Genomic DNA, 16,152 nt, shown 5'->3' on the forward strand with positions numbered 1-16,152 from the left:
CCCAGAGTCAGTGGGGGAGGATGTGGGGAGGGAGGCGAGGCGGATACGGAACCCTGAGTTGCTAGGGTTAGTCTCCCCCGGAAGGATTCTTTTGAGTGCGACACCGTATCTGGCTAGGGGACTGTTTTCCGGTTACTCCCATCCACAGCCATTGGGTTGCCGTAGCAACAGATTCTGCCAGTCCTGCAGAAGGACATGGCGGCCGCCTCCTCCTCCAGCAGCGAGAGGTGGGTGTGGGTGTGGGTGGGGCTGTGTTGGTGATCCCTGAACCCGTCTTTCATGGGCCTGGTTAACTGGGGGTGGCAATGACTGGGATCCTCTTCCCAGCGCAGGGAGGGGCTGGGAGCCAGGAGCCAGGACTCCTGGGTTCTATTCCAGCTCTAGGAGGAGAGTGGGGGCCAGTGGTTAGGGTAGGGGAGGGGCTGGGAGCCAGGGCTCCTGGGTTCTATCCCAGCTCTAGGAGGAGAGGGGGGTCCAGTGGTTAGAGTAGGGGAGATGCTGGGAGCCAGGACTCCTGGGTTCTAGCCCAGCTCTAGGAGGGGAGTGAGCTTTAGTGGTTTGAGCAGATGGGGAGGCATTGGGGTAGCTGGAATTTCTGTTCTATGTGTTGATTGAAATATATCCCAGTTTCTCATTGTCGCTCTGTGTCTACCTGTCTCTTTGTGTCCCCACCCTGTCCACGTCCCTCTCCAGTAATGAAGCCAACTCCAAATGGCTGGATGCCCATTATGACCCCATGGCCAATCTCTACACCTTCTCCTCCTGCGTCGGTAAGTCCAGGATCCTCCCATAAAGTGCCCTGAGCTGAGAGAGCTGGGGAATGGGCCAGTGGGATTCTCCTGGGTGGAGGCCCATTGAGTGGTTAGAGGTGGGGAGGGAGGGGGAAAAGGGCCAGGAGTTCTGGCTCTGCAAGGTGAGTGAGGGCTAGTGGTTAGATTGGAGGGGGGCTGGGAATCAGGACTTTTTGTTTCTATTCCAGTGGTTATAATGTGTGGGTGGTGGGGTACTGAGAATCCAAACAGCTGGGTTCTGTTCCTGCCCCTGCCATGTTGTCTCTGTAGGTGCTTAGATAAGTCCCTTCCCTTATCTGCCCCCCACATTCTCCATCAATAACTTAGTGAGGTACCTTGCAAAGGAAGCTCTTCTCAAGGTCACTTAAGCACGTGTGGTGCTGGCGGATGGCAAAGCATAGTTATGTACAGAGCCATGGGATCCCAACCCTGGGAATACGAAATAAACCCTCCCTCCCTCCCACCCACCCAGGTTTGTTAACACTCAATGGGAATGGGACTCCATAGTCTCCTGTCTCTCAAGGTGAGTGTGTGAGACGCACAGCCACAGCAAACAGGACGTGGAACTTAAAAACACAGGGAAAGGCAATGAAGGGGACGGTCTGATGCTTATTTAACTCTGAGGCCTGAGGCCTGGTTGGCAGGAAAGTGTTCTCCATTAAGGATTTAACCCCCTCCAACCCTTCAGTGACAGAGCCCCAGCTCCACATCTCTAGGTCCTCCAAGGAGAACTCATTGGAAAGCAGCTGTTGCATTCCTGATAGTGCTGGGAAGAAAACCTTATAACTGTGTTCATTATCTCCTCCCAGAACTGGGGATAAACCCAGGAGTCCTAGCCCCCCAGTTCTAACCTCCTGGACCCCACTCCCCTTCCAAAGCTGAGGTGAGAAGCTTGGTTCCCAGCCTGCCTCGGATCACCATTAAATAACTAACTGTATTGCATAGCAAGCAGCCCTGGCTTCCAGGGCCCTGTGTAATCCTTTCTAATTGTTGTATGCAGTGTAGTTGTAGCTTTGTCAGTCCCAGGATATTAGCGAGACAAGGTGGGGGATTGAATATTTTTTATTGGAACAACTTGTGCCGGTGAGAGAGAGAGACACTTTCAGAGTACCTTTCCCACACCTGAGGAAGAGCTCTGTGTAGCTTGAAAACTTGTCTCTCTCACCAACAGAAGTTGGTCCAATACCTTGTCTCTCTAACCCCTTCTATGGCACTTTGCCTTCATCGTGTCCACCACTAACGTCCCTGGGAGGGGAAGATGGATGGGAGCTGTGCTGCTAGGGATAATGACTAATACTGCTGGGCTCATGCTAGCTAGGGCCTGTGGAGGGCCACCCATTACAGGGGTCTCCCCTAGGGTATATCCCCCGACCTTTCATGCCACTTGTGGACATTTATGAGACCCTGCTGAGAGCATCCCAGAGGGGAACCAGACGCACAGCAGTGATAGACACAGCCCTGTGGTTACAGAGCACTGAGCATAGTGGTTAGATGGTCTGCCTTACAGAGCTGGGGATAGAACCCAAGAGTCCTGGCTCCCATCCCATCTGCTCTAACCACTAGTCCCCACTCCCCTCCCAGAGTTGGGGATAGAACCCAGGAGTCCTGGCTCCCAGTCATGCTCTTACACTCCATGTTTCCAGAGCCCCTTTCATCTCAAAGTCCTTCAAATTATTACATGGCTCTGGAGCACAAGCCTCCTCAGTTGGTATGGAATGAGCCAACGCATCTGCGAGGAGAGAACACCTCCTACTAATTCCACTCCCTGCAGCACAGTGCCCCCTGTCACTACGCTGGGGCACTGTGGTCAGCATTAATTGGGAGGGGAGAGCGTCCCCTTGGTCTCCCATGCAGATACTGGGCATGGCTGGACCTGTTTAGCACGGGGGGAGGTTGTCAGGGATGCTGACTCCACATCTGTCTTTTGTTCCAGCACTGGCTGACCTGCATGGTGATGGAGAGTACAAGGTGAGGAAGGCTGGCCTGCCTGCCCCCCCCACCCCAACCCCCAGGCAATGGGCCTATCCAGCCTGGTACCTCCCCCCACCACCACCTCCCAGATCAGCCTGGTATCCCTCACACTCCACCCTGGCTTTGGCACCCCACCCCCCCCAGGGGCAAACAGCATCTGGATGGGGATTGTGTCTCTTGGGGCGGGATGGGGGCAGACATTTAGGGTGGGGGTTGTCTCTTGGGGTGGGAGTGAGTATTCTGGGCTGGTTGCCTCTCTGGGCAGGAGGGAGTGAGGGTGCCTGTGCCCAGCCCAGAAGGTGGGAGCTGCCCTGGGGTGGGGGTGAGGACCCCCCAGCACTGCCCTTCTGTCTCTGTCTCCTCCCCCCCCACAGCTGGTGGTGGGTGACCTGGGCATGGCTGGGCACATCATGAGGCTGAAGGTGTACCGGGGCACAGGGCTGGTCAGCGAGAGCACCTTGTTGGACCTGCCGTCTGCTATTGTCACCTTCCTGATGGACCAGAATGAGCCACGCACGCCTGCCGTGGCTGTGACCTCCGGCCCATTTGTCTATGTCTACAAGAACCTGCGGCCCTACTTCAAATTTACCTTGCCCCCCCTGGATGCCAACCCCCTGGAGCTGGATGTCTGGGAGCAGGCCAAGGAGGTGAGCAGGTGGGGGGTGGCATGGCCATCCCAGGGTACCAGTCCACACCCCTGTCCCCCACCTCAAACCAATGGGCCCACCCCTCCCTGGCACTCCACATCAGACCCAGCTCTGGGAGTGGAGTCTAGTGGTTAAAATGGAGGGGCTTGGAGCCAGGACTCCTGGGTTCTATTCCCAGCTTATAGTCATGTGCCTTCCCATCTCTCTCTATCTGCATCTCGTTCCAGGACATGATCGACCCCCTGACTCTGAAGGAAATGCTGGAGGGGATCCGGTGAGTCTCTCTTCCTCCCCCCCATGGACTGTCATATCACCATGCCCCCCCAAAAACTCCGTCCTGGTCCTTGGCTTAGCAAGTGCTGGGAGCTAATGCCAGAGGCATTTAACATTCGATCCCTGGGTGTGGACTCTGGGGAGATCCTCGAGGTTAGAGCCGGCATGCTGAGAGCCAGGACTCCCGGGTTCTATCCCCAGCTCTGGGAGGGGAGTGGGATCTAGTGGTTACAGTAGAGGGGGTGGGAAATCAGGACTCCAGTGTTCTGTTCTGGGTTGTGGATGGCAGGGTCTGTGATGGTGAATGTATCGTATTGAGTTTCTGTCCAATGTCTTCCTCTCTGTTCAACATCTTCCTCTCCTGGTGTGTGTCAGGGACAAGGCGGAAATCCCCCTGTCGGTACGATCACTGAGGTAAGGCCATATGGTACCACTGAGGGCAAGGAGTGGCATGAGCACCTCACCCTCCAGCGATTTCCTGGCTAGCACCAAAAACGTGGGCTGGGAGCTCTAGGAGCCTGATTTTTGTAGGGGATTGGAGCAGGGAGATTGAGGCTGGTGGCCAAAGGAGAATGTGTGAAGGGGTCAGGGCTGAATCCTGGCAACGGGGAAGGCAGATGGTGTAGGGAGCACAGGCTGGGGATTGGGGATCAGGGAGGGATCTCAGCAGTAGAGGAGGCGGGTAGCGTGCGGAGCACAAGACTGGGAGGTGACGGATCTCAGCAGTGGGGGAGGCGGGTGGTGAGTGGAGCACAAGCTAAGGGAGGGATCGCGGAGGGATCTCGGCAGTAGGGCAGGTGGGTGGTGTAGGGAGCACAACCTGGGGCGGGGGGGATCGGGGAGGGATCTCGGCAGTGGGGGAGGCGGTTGTGTGACAAGGGTCGTGTGGGGAGCACAAGCCGGGAAGGTGGGGGTCGGGGAGGGATCTTGGCAGTGGGGGAGGTGGGTGGTGTGGGGAGAACAAGCCAGGGAGGTGGGGGTCAGGGAGAAAGCTCGGCAGTGGGGGAGGCGGGTGGTGTGAGGAGCATAGGCCGGGAGCGGGGATGTTTTCCCAAAGCTTGAAAGGCTCTCGGCAGCAGAGCTCCTGTTCTAAGGGGTAGGGGGGACACTGGGCCAGAGGAGGCTGTGTCACTATCCCACAATCCCCTTCTCTGTCTCCCCCACCCCTAGGTTCCTGGCCCAAGATGTACCAGAGATGGAGAATTTTGTGAACCTACATAAGGGGCAACCGATCAAGCGCCAGGTGGGTCCCTGCCCTGGGTCTGGGGAAAACTTCCCAGTGGACCCTCCCAGAGTAGGGGACTCGGTGGGGTGGGGGTTAGAGAAAAGGGGTATTCTAGCATTGCCAGTTCCCCACCGATGACTTGCGGGTCCCAGAAGGGCCATCCGGGTACCCTTACTTCCCAGTATGCCCCTGAGGAGACTGGCACTGCCCACCCTTGGTAGAGAGGGGGATTGGGGAAGGGGAGGTTCATGCCCATCTCCCTGTCCAGACTGTCATCACCTGCATGAGCACGCTGAAGAAGAACATGGCGGATGAGGATGCGGTCAGCTGCCTGGTGATAGGGACAGAGAGCGCCGATGTCCTCATCCTGGACCCTGAGGCCTTCACTATCTTGGCCAAGGTGAGTGGGGTGCCGGGTAAGGGGGTCTGTATATAAACAGTCCCCGCATCCCACACCAGAGGTGGCTGCATCTCAGCACCAGGCAAGGGACCCCTGCTCATATATAGCTCGTTCCCATGGGTGTGGGGCTGCCCCAGCTCTCCATTTGCTGTTGCAGATGACGTTGCCGAGCGTGCCAGCCTTCCTGGACGTGATGGGGCAATTTGATGTGGAGTACCGGGTCACGGTGGCCTGCCGGGACGGGAGCATCTACATCCTGCGCAGGTGACAGCCATCTGTCGTGGAGCCTGGGGCTGGAATGGGGCAAAGGGGAAGGCAGGGGAGTGCTGAGGAACATAAGATAAGGAACCTGGTATGTCTCCTCCTCCCCCGGATCAGACCTATGGTCCTTTCCAGCTTGGTATTCCCTTCCCTCTCCAATCAGACCCATGGGCTTATCCCAATACTCTGCCTCTCTGCTGCCCCACTGCCCAACAGCCACCCATGCCAGTTGCCCATAATGCACCTCTCTTTGTAGCGCTCTCCCATAGAGATGATTCCCTCCAGGCAAGGGCTCAGCCAAGTCCCGATGCCTGAAGGTTTGGTCTTGCTGTAACATCCCTACGAGTGAGGCCTGTCTGTGCCCATTCCCTGGGCACAGGGGGTGGGTGGGGGAGTGACGGGAGACCACAAGGCAGGGGTGCAAGGAGGGAGCTGGGTGGGGCAGCAAGCACTGGGGCGGGCTGGCACTGACCTGTCTGCCCTCCCTTCCCACTCCAGGGAATCCAAGCGGCCCAAGTACTGCATCGAGCTGAGTGCCCAGCCCGTGGGGCTGGTGCGGGTACACAAGAATATCGTGGCCGGCTGCTCTGACGAAACCCTGCAGGGCTATACACAGAAGGTGGGAGTGGGTGAGGGCACCTGCTACGGGGCACTAGGGGTGGGGCAGCTGGGCAGGTCTTGGAACCTGTGTGCCCCCAGATCTGCTCCCTACACCAGCTGTTACCAAGGTGCCTCTCCCTGGGGGGACCAGCTGGAGATCTCCATAGCTCCATTCTAGGTCTGGTCTGCTAAGGGGGCCAGTGTCACAGGGGTGGCACGCAAGGGATCCTTGTATAAATAGTCCCCCTCCCCCATCCCAGAGGCAGATAAACAGTCTTGCACCAGAAATGGTTACAGCTGAGTGCCAGATCTCTTTCTCTTACAGGGGAAGAAGCTGTGGACAGTCTATCTGCCAGCCCCACTAATGACTATGAGCCTCCTAGACCAGAAATCACGCGGCTTCCAGGCCGTGATGGTAGGTCTGGCCAACCAGGAGGTGCACATGTACCGGGACAAAAACCTTGTGGACATCATCCGCACGCAGGTAACTTTCCCACCAAGCAAAGCCAGTGCCAGGGTTAATGCAGGACTTCTGGGTTCTACCCCAGCTTTGGGTGGAGAGTAAGGTCTCATGGGCTAGAGCAGGAGGTTGGGAGCCAGGCCTCTTAAGTTCTATCGTTGGTTCTGAGAAGGGAATGGGGTCTAGTGGGTTAGAGTGAGGTGGCTAGGAGCCAGGATTGTGGGTCTGATGGTTATGGGGGAGCCAGGACACTGGCCGAGCTGCCTGATATCCCATTTCCACCCCCCCCTCGCTCCCCCACAGGACGTGGTCACCAGCATTTGCTTTGGCCGCTATGGGCGTGAGGACAACACCCTGATCATGACGACTAAAGGTAGGCAAGGGGCATGCCGGGTGGGCACCATTCAGTTCCGTGCAATTGCTTCTGTGCAATAGTGAATGCACCCTGCAGGGGATGCTGCCGGCTGTGTGCAGGACACCCTGCCCAGCCCCATCTGTAAGGACACCCTGACCCTAGCTTAGAAATTCTACTCTCAGGCATCTGGGCATCAGCTGGGCTCCAGCTGGTGGGTCAGGAAGGAATTCAACTCCCGTGGGACAGTGCAGTGCAGCAAGGGTTATTAAGGAGACAGTACACCATGGGGGATAGGCCCACAGGTCTGATCCAGGGAGAGGGGATTCAGGACCTTTGTGCCCATTTGTGGTGGTCCCACCCCGCAGGCGGGGGGTTGATCATCAAGATCCTGAAGCGCACGGCCGTGTTTGAGGAGAAGGACACGTCGCTGGGCCCTCCTGTGGCCCAGAGCATCCGACTCAGCGTGCCCAAGAAGACCAGGCTGTACGTGGACCAGACGCTGCGGGAGCGCGAGAATGCTGTGGGTGAGTAGGGCAGGAATGGTGGGTTGAGGAGGGGGACTTCTTGTAGGCAGGTTGAGGATGGAGCAGCTTGGGGTGTAGGGAAATGAGGAGGGGGAATAGAGATTAGGGGTGGGAGGCGAGGTGGGGCATCTCCCATTCCATTTCCCATGCTCCCCCGGCCATGAATCTCCTCCCATGCGCCCAGCCGTAGAGTCACCAGTCCCACTCTGAGCATCAACCATGGGAAAGAGAGAAGCCACTGGACTGGGATTTACGTACCAACTCAGCATGTCCATGCAAATGCACTGGCCAGCCACTGGGGGCGCTGTGCTGCAGGGAGCAGGATGGGGACTCAGGGCTGACCCTGGTGCCAGCGGAGCGACACTAAAGGGCCCTGTGCTGCAGATAAGGCATAAAGCCAAGATCCGTTGTGATTGGTAGAGATCCCCCTTGTTGATTGGCTGCTGGCCCCAGGCTGACTGTCTGTCCTCGCTGTCCCTTCACCCCTCGCCAGCCATGCACCGCGTGTTCCAGATGGACCTGTACCGGCTGCGGCTCATGGCAGCCCGGGCCTATGTCAAGGCGCTGGAGTCCAGCCTGGTGCCCGTCACATCCACACTGCAGGAGCCCCTTAAGATGAATGCCGTGGTGAGTGGGTCATGGGGACACCAGACCCTTGGAATGAGGAGGGTATGGGGCATTTGGAGGGAGCCAGGAGACGGGGTGAGGAAATTCAGGATTGCGCAGGAGGAGGCTGTTCTTCCACAAGGATACTGACCCACGGGGGAGGGGTCAGCGAGGAGCCACGCGAACAATGGAAACCCTGGGCCTCAGGGAGCCCTAGTGGAAGAGTTCCTCTGAGAGAAGGTCCTGAGGGGGCTTGTCCCGGTCTCTCTGCATAGTGGGGGAATTTGTGGGAGCAGGGGGTTCATGAAGGTCGCAGACAAAGTCTGAGCAAGAGCCAGGAGCTACCGTCAGCCACAGCCAGTGTTTAATAGGGAGAGGGATTTGCCCTTCGGACAACAGAGGGCAGGGATCTCTCCATCGCTTGGGGCTTCCAATCCAGAGGGCATGTGGCTCTAGGTCCGTGAGCAGATCTGGGCTGAACTCCGGAATGGTGGGGGTGAGATTTGGGATTCAATCATCTCTTTAGATTTCCAGGGGTCCCTTCTTGTGACTCCTGTGATGGAGAACCCCCTCCCCCCCCCGCCCCTGCAACCCCAGGCTGGCTGGATTGGCTCTGGGATCAAGGACTCCTCTCTCCTTTGCACTGAACCTATGCTCAGGATCTACCCCACCCCCCACTTCCCCAGGTCCAGGGCATCGGCCCCACCTTCAAACTGACCCTCCACATTCAGAACACGTCAGCTGGGCGCCCCTCCATCAACCTGCTGGTGAGCTTCCTCTACGACCAGAGCCTCTATGCCATGAAGAGAGCCTTCTTCAAGGTACCCCCACCCCCAACACCTCTGACCACCCCTACAGGCCCCTGCACTCTGACTGACTCAGCTTTGTCTCTCTACAGGCCCCCATGCTGGTCCCGGGACTGAACTACCCCATTGAAACCTTTGTGGAGTGTCTGAGCGACAAGGGGATCTCAGACGTCATCAAGGTTTGTACAGGGACACCCCACAGCAGAGAGATGCCTGACCCTTTAAAATGCTCCCACCTCCCTCCTGGTGTGGGTGGGTGGGGGTTAGGACCCAGAGGTGGCTGCATCTCAGCGCTGGGTGCTCTGTCTTCTCTCTTGCAGGTGTTTGTATTGCGGGAGGGCCAGAGCATGCCCTTGCTGACTGCCCATATCAACATGCCAGTGAGTGAGGGCCTGGTTGCTGCCTGAACCGCCTCTGGGGGGCGATAGAGACTAGAGCTGCAGTAGATCCCATAGGAGCCCTCACTGGATCAGAGCCAGGACTGGGAGCCGAGGCCCCCTGCTGTGCAGTGACCCACCAGCTGCCCCCAGGGTGCACATTGCTGACTTGGGACCATGTAGAGTGGGGTGTCAGGGTTGCTGCTCCCCCAAACCGCCACCTGGGGTGCAGACCCAGCTGCTTTGTCTGGGATCAGGCCAGCTCCTTACATCAGAGGTGGTGGGGGGAGGTCTTATGCCCAGGCTGGAATTAAGAGCTGCTGGGGAAAGGGGTGTTTCTCCCCCATCATGGCCCTGGGGGAGCACCTGGAAACCCCCTTAGCTGTGATCGTAGCATCTCAATAAAGCCAGCACCGTTGCTGTAACGAGGGTGCTGGTGTGTGGAGTGCGTAGCATGGGGGGAGTCGGGTGGTACACTCAAGTTAACAATTAAACAACCTCCCCCCATCAAAGGGGCCACACACACAGCACATAAAAGCAGTTTAATGGCAGTTTCACAGGACCCTTTCGCTGCTGCAGCAAAGGGAAGGAGCATTCGCCTGGAGGCAGTGTTGCTGGAAGGGCCGAGCCCAGCTCTGGGTACCTGTGGGGATGGAGCTAGAGCACTCTGAGTATCAAATTCATTCCCCGCATCACCCAGGGAAGGCCCGTGGCCCCAGTTAGTTCTGTCTTGGCGGTGGCAGGGGTCTTGGCAGGGAGTCAGCAGGCTCTCGGCAGCAGCAGCACCCCCTTCAGGGCGGGCAGTGGACTTCATGTCCCGGAGCCCCAACGCGGTGGACGGTGGCTGTTACAGGGAACGTGGTGATGCCGCAGGCGTTACTGCCGCGATGGAGACGGTAATAGCCCTGCCGAGGGGACACGCAGTTAGGGACAGATGGTACTGGACAGTCTTTCCTCACCTAGGGCTGCTCTACACCGGGAACTGACATTGGCATAGCTCTCTCGGGGGTGTAACAATCCACACACTCCGAGAGACATAGCCGTGCGGCCCTGTCCCCGCAGTAGCCTGCGCTAGGTGGATGGAAGAATTCTCCCGCCTCTCAGGGAGGTGGATGAACTTCAGTGACAGGAGAACCCCTGCCACTGGTGGAGGTGGCGAAGCAGCTGTGGGATGTTAGCGGTTTAAATGTAGACAAACCCTCACTCCGCCTTTGCATCAAACTGGAACGGGGTCTGAACCTGGACAGGGAGTGGATAATACAGGGGTGGCCAACCTGTGGCTCCGATCCACACGTGGCTCTTCAGAAGTTAATATGTGGCTCCTTATATAGGCACTGACTCCGGGGCTGGAGCTACAGGCGCCAACTTTCCAATGTGCCGGTGGGTGCTCTCTGCTCTGCCACAGGCCCTGCCCCAACTCAACCCCTTCCCACTCCTCCCCTGAGCCTGTTGTGCCCTCACTCCTCCCCCCTCACACCCTAGAGCCTCCTGTATACCACAAAACAGCTGATGGGGAGGAAGGGGAAAGGCGCTGATTGGTGGGGCTGCCAGTGGACGGGAGGCGCTGGGAATCCGGGGGCGGAGAAGCTGATGGGGGGCTGCTGATGTATTACTGTGGTTCTTTGGCAATGTTTATTGATAAATTCTGGCTCCTTCTCAGGCTTAGGTTGGCCACTCCTGGTATAATAAAAGCCCACACCTCACCCCAGTGGGGGCTGTGTCTTAGCATTAGGCAGGGGATCCCTGTATAAACAGTCCCTGCACCCCACCCAGAGTCCGTCTCTATAGGATCCCACAGCACAGCCTCCTTCAGACAAAACCAGCCCACACCCTCACAGCCAGCACTGCCCTGGGGGCAGTCCCATGCACTCCCCACTCACCTCCTCTCCCCAGTCTTCCCCCCAGGAGTTCTTGATGATCCAGTACTGCATTTTCTTCTCTGAAATGAATTGGTGAAGAGAAAGGCACAGTGGTCTTAGTGTTTCTGACAGCTGAGTCCCCTGCCAAACCCTCACTTCATTTAACCCCATCTCACCCAAATCCAAACCCCTGCACTGCCCATCCCCACTCACCATGCCCGTAGCCAACCAGCAGGACAACATGATCCATCTGGTCTGGACTGCAGCTCATCACGGAGGGCTGGGAGATGCCATTTTGATAATTCTGAAGAGGAACAAAAATGAGTGGAAAGTGAGTCAGGGGGGTTGGGGGGAGGCTTAGTGGTTGGGTCACCAAGGGATGGGCTGAGTAGCCAGAGGGCTTCTCCTGCATTGCTAATTGGGTGGCACGTACCTTCATGACAGCTGAGTTCAGGGTAACTGTGATTGGGCCTGTGCTTGCGACGTGTGCAGCTATTTCTACAAGAGAAAACCCAAATGTACTGGGTGAGGATGATGACCCAGGAACAAACACCCCTGACCCAGGCATGGCCCTACCAGTTTGCTGCTGTCCCCACACACTGGCTACAGTCGCCCTCACCCCTCCCTGTGTTCTCTGGGCCCCCTGCATCCCTCACATTCCCCCTCTGCTGCTCAGAGCTCCCCCAGGGGGAAGCATGAAACTAACCAGCCCCTTGTTGGTTTCACACACATCACCCCATGCACCCTCCTGCCCATGCACAGCTGCCTGGAAACTGACCAGGTTTGATCAGTTCTGGCCCTGCTTTCCTCCCCTCCCCCCTAGCCCTCTTTGTCACCTTCTAATTCTAATGCCCCTCACTTGCTCCCTTTGTCCCCCACCACTCCCCCCTGAATGGCCCACTCTCCCCTGGCCCCAGTGCTGGCCCCACCCCAACCCCTCTCCCCCACAGGCCTCACCCTCTTCATCTCCAGGTAGTGTCTGGAAGCCCTGGATATAGGCAGCCGGCTCATTGAGGTTGTGGCATGTCTCCTGTCTCCCTGTGTAGGGGTAGGCATCCTCGCTGGTCAGACCACCTGGGAGGGAGTGTATGTGAAAGGTCTGGGATGGGCCCAGAGCGCCTCATTCCCTGCTCTATCCTTCCCCTGTTCTTGACTCGGATCAGAGTAAACCCCCTCCCCGCAAATTCAACCTGTCACAAAGAGTGTGGCCAGAGCAGGGTCAGAGAGTGAAGAGGGGTCGCCCTTCTGTATACAGTATCGGGAAAATTGCTCCCAGTCTGGGTCAGGGTCCATGCAGCACCTGGCGTGATGGGGGCCCCAATCTCAGTCAGGGTCTGCACAGCGTCTGGTGATGGGGGCTGCAGACTGGTCTGGGGGCCCCAATCTCAGTCAAGGGGTCTGTGCAGCACCTGTGGTGATGAGTCTCCATGCACTAAAGTATCCTCACAGTAAACAGTTGTGAGGAGTGAATAGGGGACAGTCCTGGGAGCTGTGGGGGGCTTTATTGTCTGCAGGGTAAAGGACCCCACGTCCCTCCAGTGCCTACATACGCTTGTGCAGCACCGTAGTGAAGGCGTCCCATGCGTAGCCCCCTTTGCACCCCGCTCCGCACCAGCTGCAGTCCAACACCTCTGCAAGGGAAGTAGTGGGTGAGCACCAAGCCAGCTCCCCCTCACCCCAGTCAGACCCTGGGATCCTGCTCCTGCTGGGTGGCGCACACTGACCAGGAAAGACCCCAGTGGGCACAGGCTCATCCGACAGGCGGGACGTCTCACAGTGGCTCCCAGCGGGGTGATCAACCCACCCCTGCATGGAGAGACTCAGCATCTGCCACTCCCTGCTTTAACATCTGGTGGGGGAGAGTTCCATGGGCAGGGCTCAGCTGATAGTAGACTGGGGGTGGGGGGGCGGGGAAAGGTCGGTGATGGGATCCTAGCCTACTAGGAGGCAAGTCTGTGGTGGGACTGTCCCCCCACCCCAGTGAGTGCTAATGGGGTGAAAATATGTGAACCCCCATGCATGGAGACATGGTCCCTGTATACCCCACGCACCCAGCCTGCTCCCAGGCCCATCAAGGGTTACAAGCTCCCAGTTTGGAACAGGAAGTGAAGTGGGTACTTTACTCTCTCTCTCTCTCTCTCTCTCACACACACACACTCTCTCTCTCTCTTCCCCCCTCTCACAGCTGGGAAGGGCACAGAGTTTACAACAGTCCCAGGCGCCCCCTTCTCTGTGCCCCCCATTCGTCCCGGCCTGTGGGGCTGCTGCACACATCAGGGCAGTGCTGGGGTGCCCCACCCTGTGCCAGTCGAGGGGGCGGGGCTCCCCACAGCCCCTACCTTGCACCGAGAGGTTCCGGGGCTGGTGGAAGTGGATGTTCCAGAGGGACTCAATGTTGGCAACGGCAGCGAAGGCCCAGCAGGAGAGGCACTTATCGCCCTGCAGAGAGAGGGGTGAGGCCCAGCGTGGTGCTAGGGGGTGCTGTGCTGCAGGGCAGGAGGGGGCGCTCTCCCCAGCCTCAGCGCTGACCCCAATGCCCCAGCTGAGGGAGTGGGCGCCACCTGGGGTTAGCAGTGGGGAGCGGGGTGGGGCTGGAACGATTTTGTCATTACTGAGCCCCCCATGGCTCCCCCTGTCTTGCCCCATCTAACTGCCCATCTGGGGGGGTCCCAACCCACCCCTCGCACAACTACCTGGTTCTTCACGGCGGTCACGGCCCCCGCCTTCCTCCAATCACAGGAAGGGGGCAGCTTCTTCCTCGGGAGCTGGGGGGCCTGGTGCATGGTGTGGGGCGGGGGGCTCCGGAACATCCCCCGGAACTCCTCATCTGGGGAGACAAAGGGAGATGGCGCTGAGGGGGTGCTGGAAGGAGGCGTAAGGGGGGCAGAGCAGTGGGAGGCAGGCAAAAGGGGTGCAGAGCAGTGGGGACAGGGGAAGGGAGAAGGTGCATGGGATGGGTGCAGGGTGGGGAAGGGGAATGAAGAGTGGTGGGGGCTGGGAAGGGAGGGAGTGCAGAGTAGCGGGGGCAGAGAAGGTGCATGGGAGGAGTGCAGAGCGGTTGGGGTCAGGGGAAGGGGAGTGAAGAGCGGTGGGAGGGGGAAGGGAGAAGGTGCATGGGAAAGATGCAGAGCGGTGGGGCTGGGGGAAGTGGGGTGCAGAGCGGTCAGGGCAGGAAATGGGGTGCATGGCAGGGGTGCAGAGCGGTGGGCGAAGGGGAAGAGAGGGGTGCAGAGCTGCCCGGGAGAGGGATGCGGCGCTCGGAGGCGCTGGGGTCGATCCCCACCTGTCCAGTCGCTGAAGCGGGTCACCCCGTACTGCCCCGTGCCCAGCTCCGTCTCCTGCAGCCGCCGCGCCGCGAGCAGGCTCTGCGTGAAGATCCCGAAGCGTCTGCGCTGCTCTGGAGGGGGATGGGGGGGTCACGGGCACTGGGGGGCACGACACCCCTAGCCAGTGGCAACGGATACCCTGATCCCCCACCCCATCCCCCAGCACAAATCGGGGCGGGGATTTTCCACCCTTCCCGCACCTCTTTCCGCTGCCAGCTACAGAGCCGAACCACAGGGGGCTGGGTGTGAAACCAGCGTGACAGAAAGAGCGAGACAGCAGCGGAGCCCCCGCCCCTCCTGCGCATCCCCCCGGCCCTGGGGGGAGGGGAACATGCAGGGCTCAGGGAAGGCGGCTTGCACCAGCCGCGGGCAGGCCAGGCCAGGCCAGGCCCAGAGGTGGCTGGTCACAGAGGCGTGGAGAAGGGGATCGGGGGTGGACAGACCAGCCCGCCTCAGCCCCATCCATCCCCCTGCTGCCCCCCAAGTTCTCCCCTTGGTAACAGCCCCAGGAAGAGCCGCCTGCCCCCCCCACACCAACAGCCCCCCACTCCTGTCCGTCACCTGCGGGGCTCCTGTAGGTTCTGTTGAACTGAATCATAAAATCCTTGAACATTCGCGTCACTTCAGCCTGAAATGGACAAACCGGCAGGATTGTGGGGAGCGAAGGGGCGTCCCAGCAACCAGTGCCCCTGCCTCAATCCCCATTCCCAGCCCCCGGCTACCCACAGCTCTGCTAATGCCCCCCAATCCCCACCCACAGCCCCCTGCTACCCCTACCCCAGCTCCCGGCTATCCCTGCTTTGGGGTGGAGTCCACTGCTGTCTGGGGTGGATGGGGGGACATGCCCGTCTGGGTGGGTGGGCGTTGGTTTCTGTGCAGTTTGGGTGTGTGTGTGGGAGCACATGGAGCATAGGGGAGTGTGCAAGGAGCATGAGGCACAGACTGGCCTACAGTGGTGGGGAATGGCTACAGGACCTTTCCCTCTCTCGGGTGCTGGCTCCAATCCCCGTCCCTGGATTCTCCACACATGCACCAAATGCTGGGTCTCAGCACAGTAGCCAGTGAGTCTTGGCACAGACACTCGGTGTCTTCTCTGTCCTTCTCTGGCTTTCAGGCCCACTCGGCCCCAAAACTGCTCCCTCCAGGTGCATCCTCCATCCCTTACCTTGCTGAGTTCGGTGGGCAGGACAGAGCCAGCTGGGAGGGCCCAGACCCACAGCAGCAGGAGACAGGGACTCAGGACTCCAGGCCCCATGGCAGTAGCTGCTCAGTGCCTGCCCAGGCATCCTGGGGGGTTATATGGGGAGGGGCAGGCAGAAGAGTGGCGGAAACCACAGAGCAGAGGAGCTGTAGGTGTGAGATCCGGGGGTGGGGGAGCAGATGTGTGTGTGGGGGGGAGGGAATCCGAGGTGTGGGGGTTGGGCTTCAGACGTCCAAGCAGCCTCAAACCTGCTCCTGTGCCCTCAGGGTCCGCACCATGGAGGGAGGCAGATTTGGGGACAATGGGGCATAGTTCCAGCTACTACATTTACTGGGAGGCACCATCCCCTGTGACCACCCTCCCCCCATGGGAGGTAAGAGTCCCTCAGAATCCAGGGACCTCAGGAGCACAGTCGCTTATGGAAGCCACAGCACAGTGAATCTCTGTTTGCGGCCAGCCTGGCCATGCTG

General features: G+C 59.0%; 2 protein-coding genes across 3 annotated transcripts; one reads left to right on the top strand and one right to left on the bottom strand.

Moving 5' to 3' along the window:
* Positions 1-70: 70 nt before the first annotated feature.
* BBS1 (Bardet-Biedl syndrome 1) lies at positions 71-9,725 on the top strand. 2 transcript variants are annotated; one of them, XM_054034461.1, is made up of 17 exons: positions 71-227; positions 694-770; positions 2,725-2,759; positions 3,137-3,409; positions 3,637-3,683; positions 4,058-4,096; positions 4,853-4,925; positions 5,176-5,307; positions 5,465-5,571; positions 6,067-6,187; positions 6,494-6,652; positions 6,932-7,001; positions 7,349-7,507; positions 8,001-8,134; positions 8,800-8,880; positions 9,012-9,098; positions 9,240-9,725. In XM_054034461.1, the coding sequence occupies exons 1-17, from the start codon at positions 196-198 to the stop codon at positions 9,324-9,326; spliced, it is 1,713 nt and encodes a 570-aa protein (XP_053890436.1). In that variant the 5' UTR covers positions 71-195; the 3' UTR covers positions 9,327-9,725. The 2 variants fall into 2 exon arrangements, with proteins under 2 accessions (XP_053890436.1, XP_053890435.1); XM_054034460.1 differs by having other exon boundaries at positions 78-227; positions 8,800-8,934.
* A 96-nt stretch (positions 9,726-9,821) lies between these two features.
* On the bottom strand, positions 9,822-15,736 carry LOC128840456 (cathepsin W-like). Its single transcript, XM_054034462.1, has 11 exons — positions 15,647-15,736; positions 15,043-15,109; positions 14,439-14,552; positions 13,849-13,982; positions 13,495-13,594; positions 12,706-12,786; positions 12,113-12,229; positions 11,589-11,653; positions 11,369-11,459; positions 11,177-11,235; positions 9,822-10,201 (listed from the first exon to the last, which is right to left on the bottom strand). The coding sequence occupies exons 1-11, from the start codon at positions 15,734-15,736 to the stop codon at positions 10,088-10,090; spliced, it is 1,032 nt and encodes a 343-aa protein (XP_053890437.1). The 3' UTR covers positions 9,822-10,087.
* Between the last annotated feature and the right edge of the window lie 416 nt (positions 15,737-16,152).

This window comes from Malaclemys terrapin, chromosome 7 (genome assembly GCF_027887155.1).
Source record: "Malaclemys terrapin pileata isolate rMalTer1 chromosome 7, rMalTer1.hap1, whole genome shotgun sequence".
Classification (NCBI taxonomy): Eukaryota; Metazoa; Chordata; order Testudines; family Emydidae; genus Malaclemys; species Malaclemys terrapin.

Excerpts from the sequence above, each read along its gene's own strand:
- BBS1 (XM_054034460.1), top strand. The coding sequence starts at position 196 with ATGGCGGCCGCCTCCTCCTCCAGCAGCGAGAG. Across the intron at positions 3,684-4,057 it reads GAAATGCTGGAGGGGATCCG|GGACAAGGCGGAAATCCCCC; the intron begins GTGAGTCTCTCT and ends GGTGTGTGTCAG. Across the intron at positions 5,572-6,066 it reads AGCATCTACATCCTGCGCAG|GGAATCCAAGCGGCCCAAGT; the intron begins GTGACAGCCATC and ends TTCCCACTCCAG.
- LOC128840456 (XM_054034462.1), bottom strand. The coding sequence starts at position 15,736 with ATGGGGCCTGGAGTCCTGAGTCCCTGTCTCCTGCTGCTGTGGGTCTGG. Across the intron at positions 13,983-14,438 it reads CCGCTTCAGCGACTGGACAG|ATGAGGAGTTCCGGGGGATG; the intron begins GTGGGGATCGAC and ends TTGTCTCCCCAG. Across the intron at positions 11,236-11,368 it reads GCTGGTTGGCTACGGGCATG|AGAAGAAAATGCAGTACTGG; the intron begins GTGAGTGGGGAT and ends AATTCATTTCAG.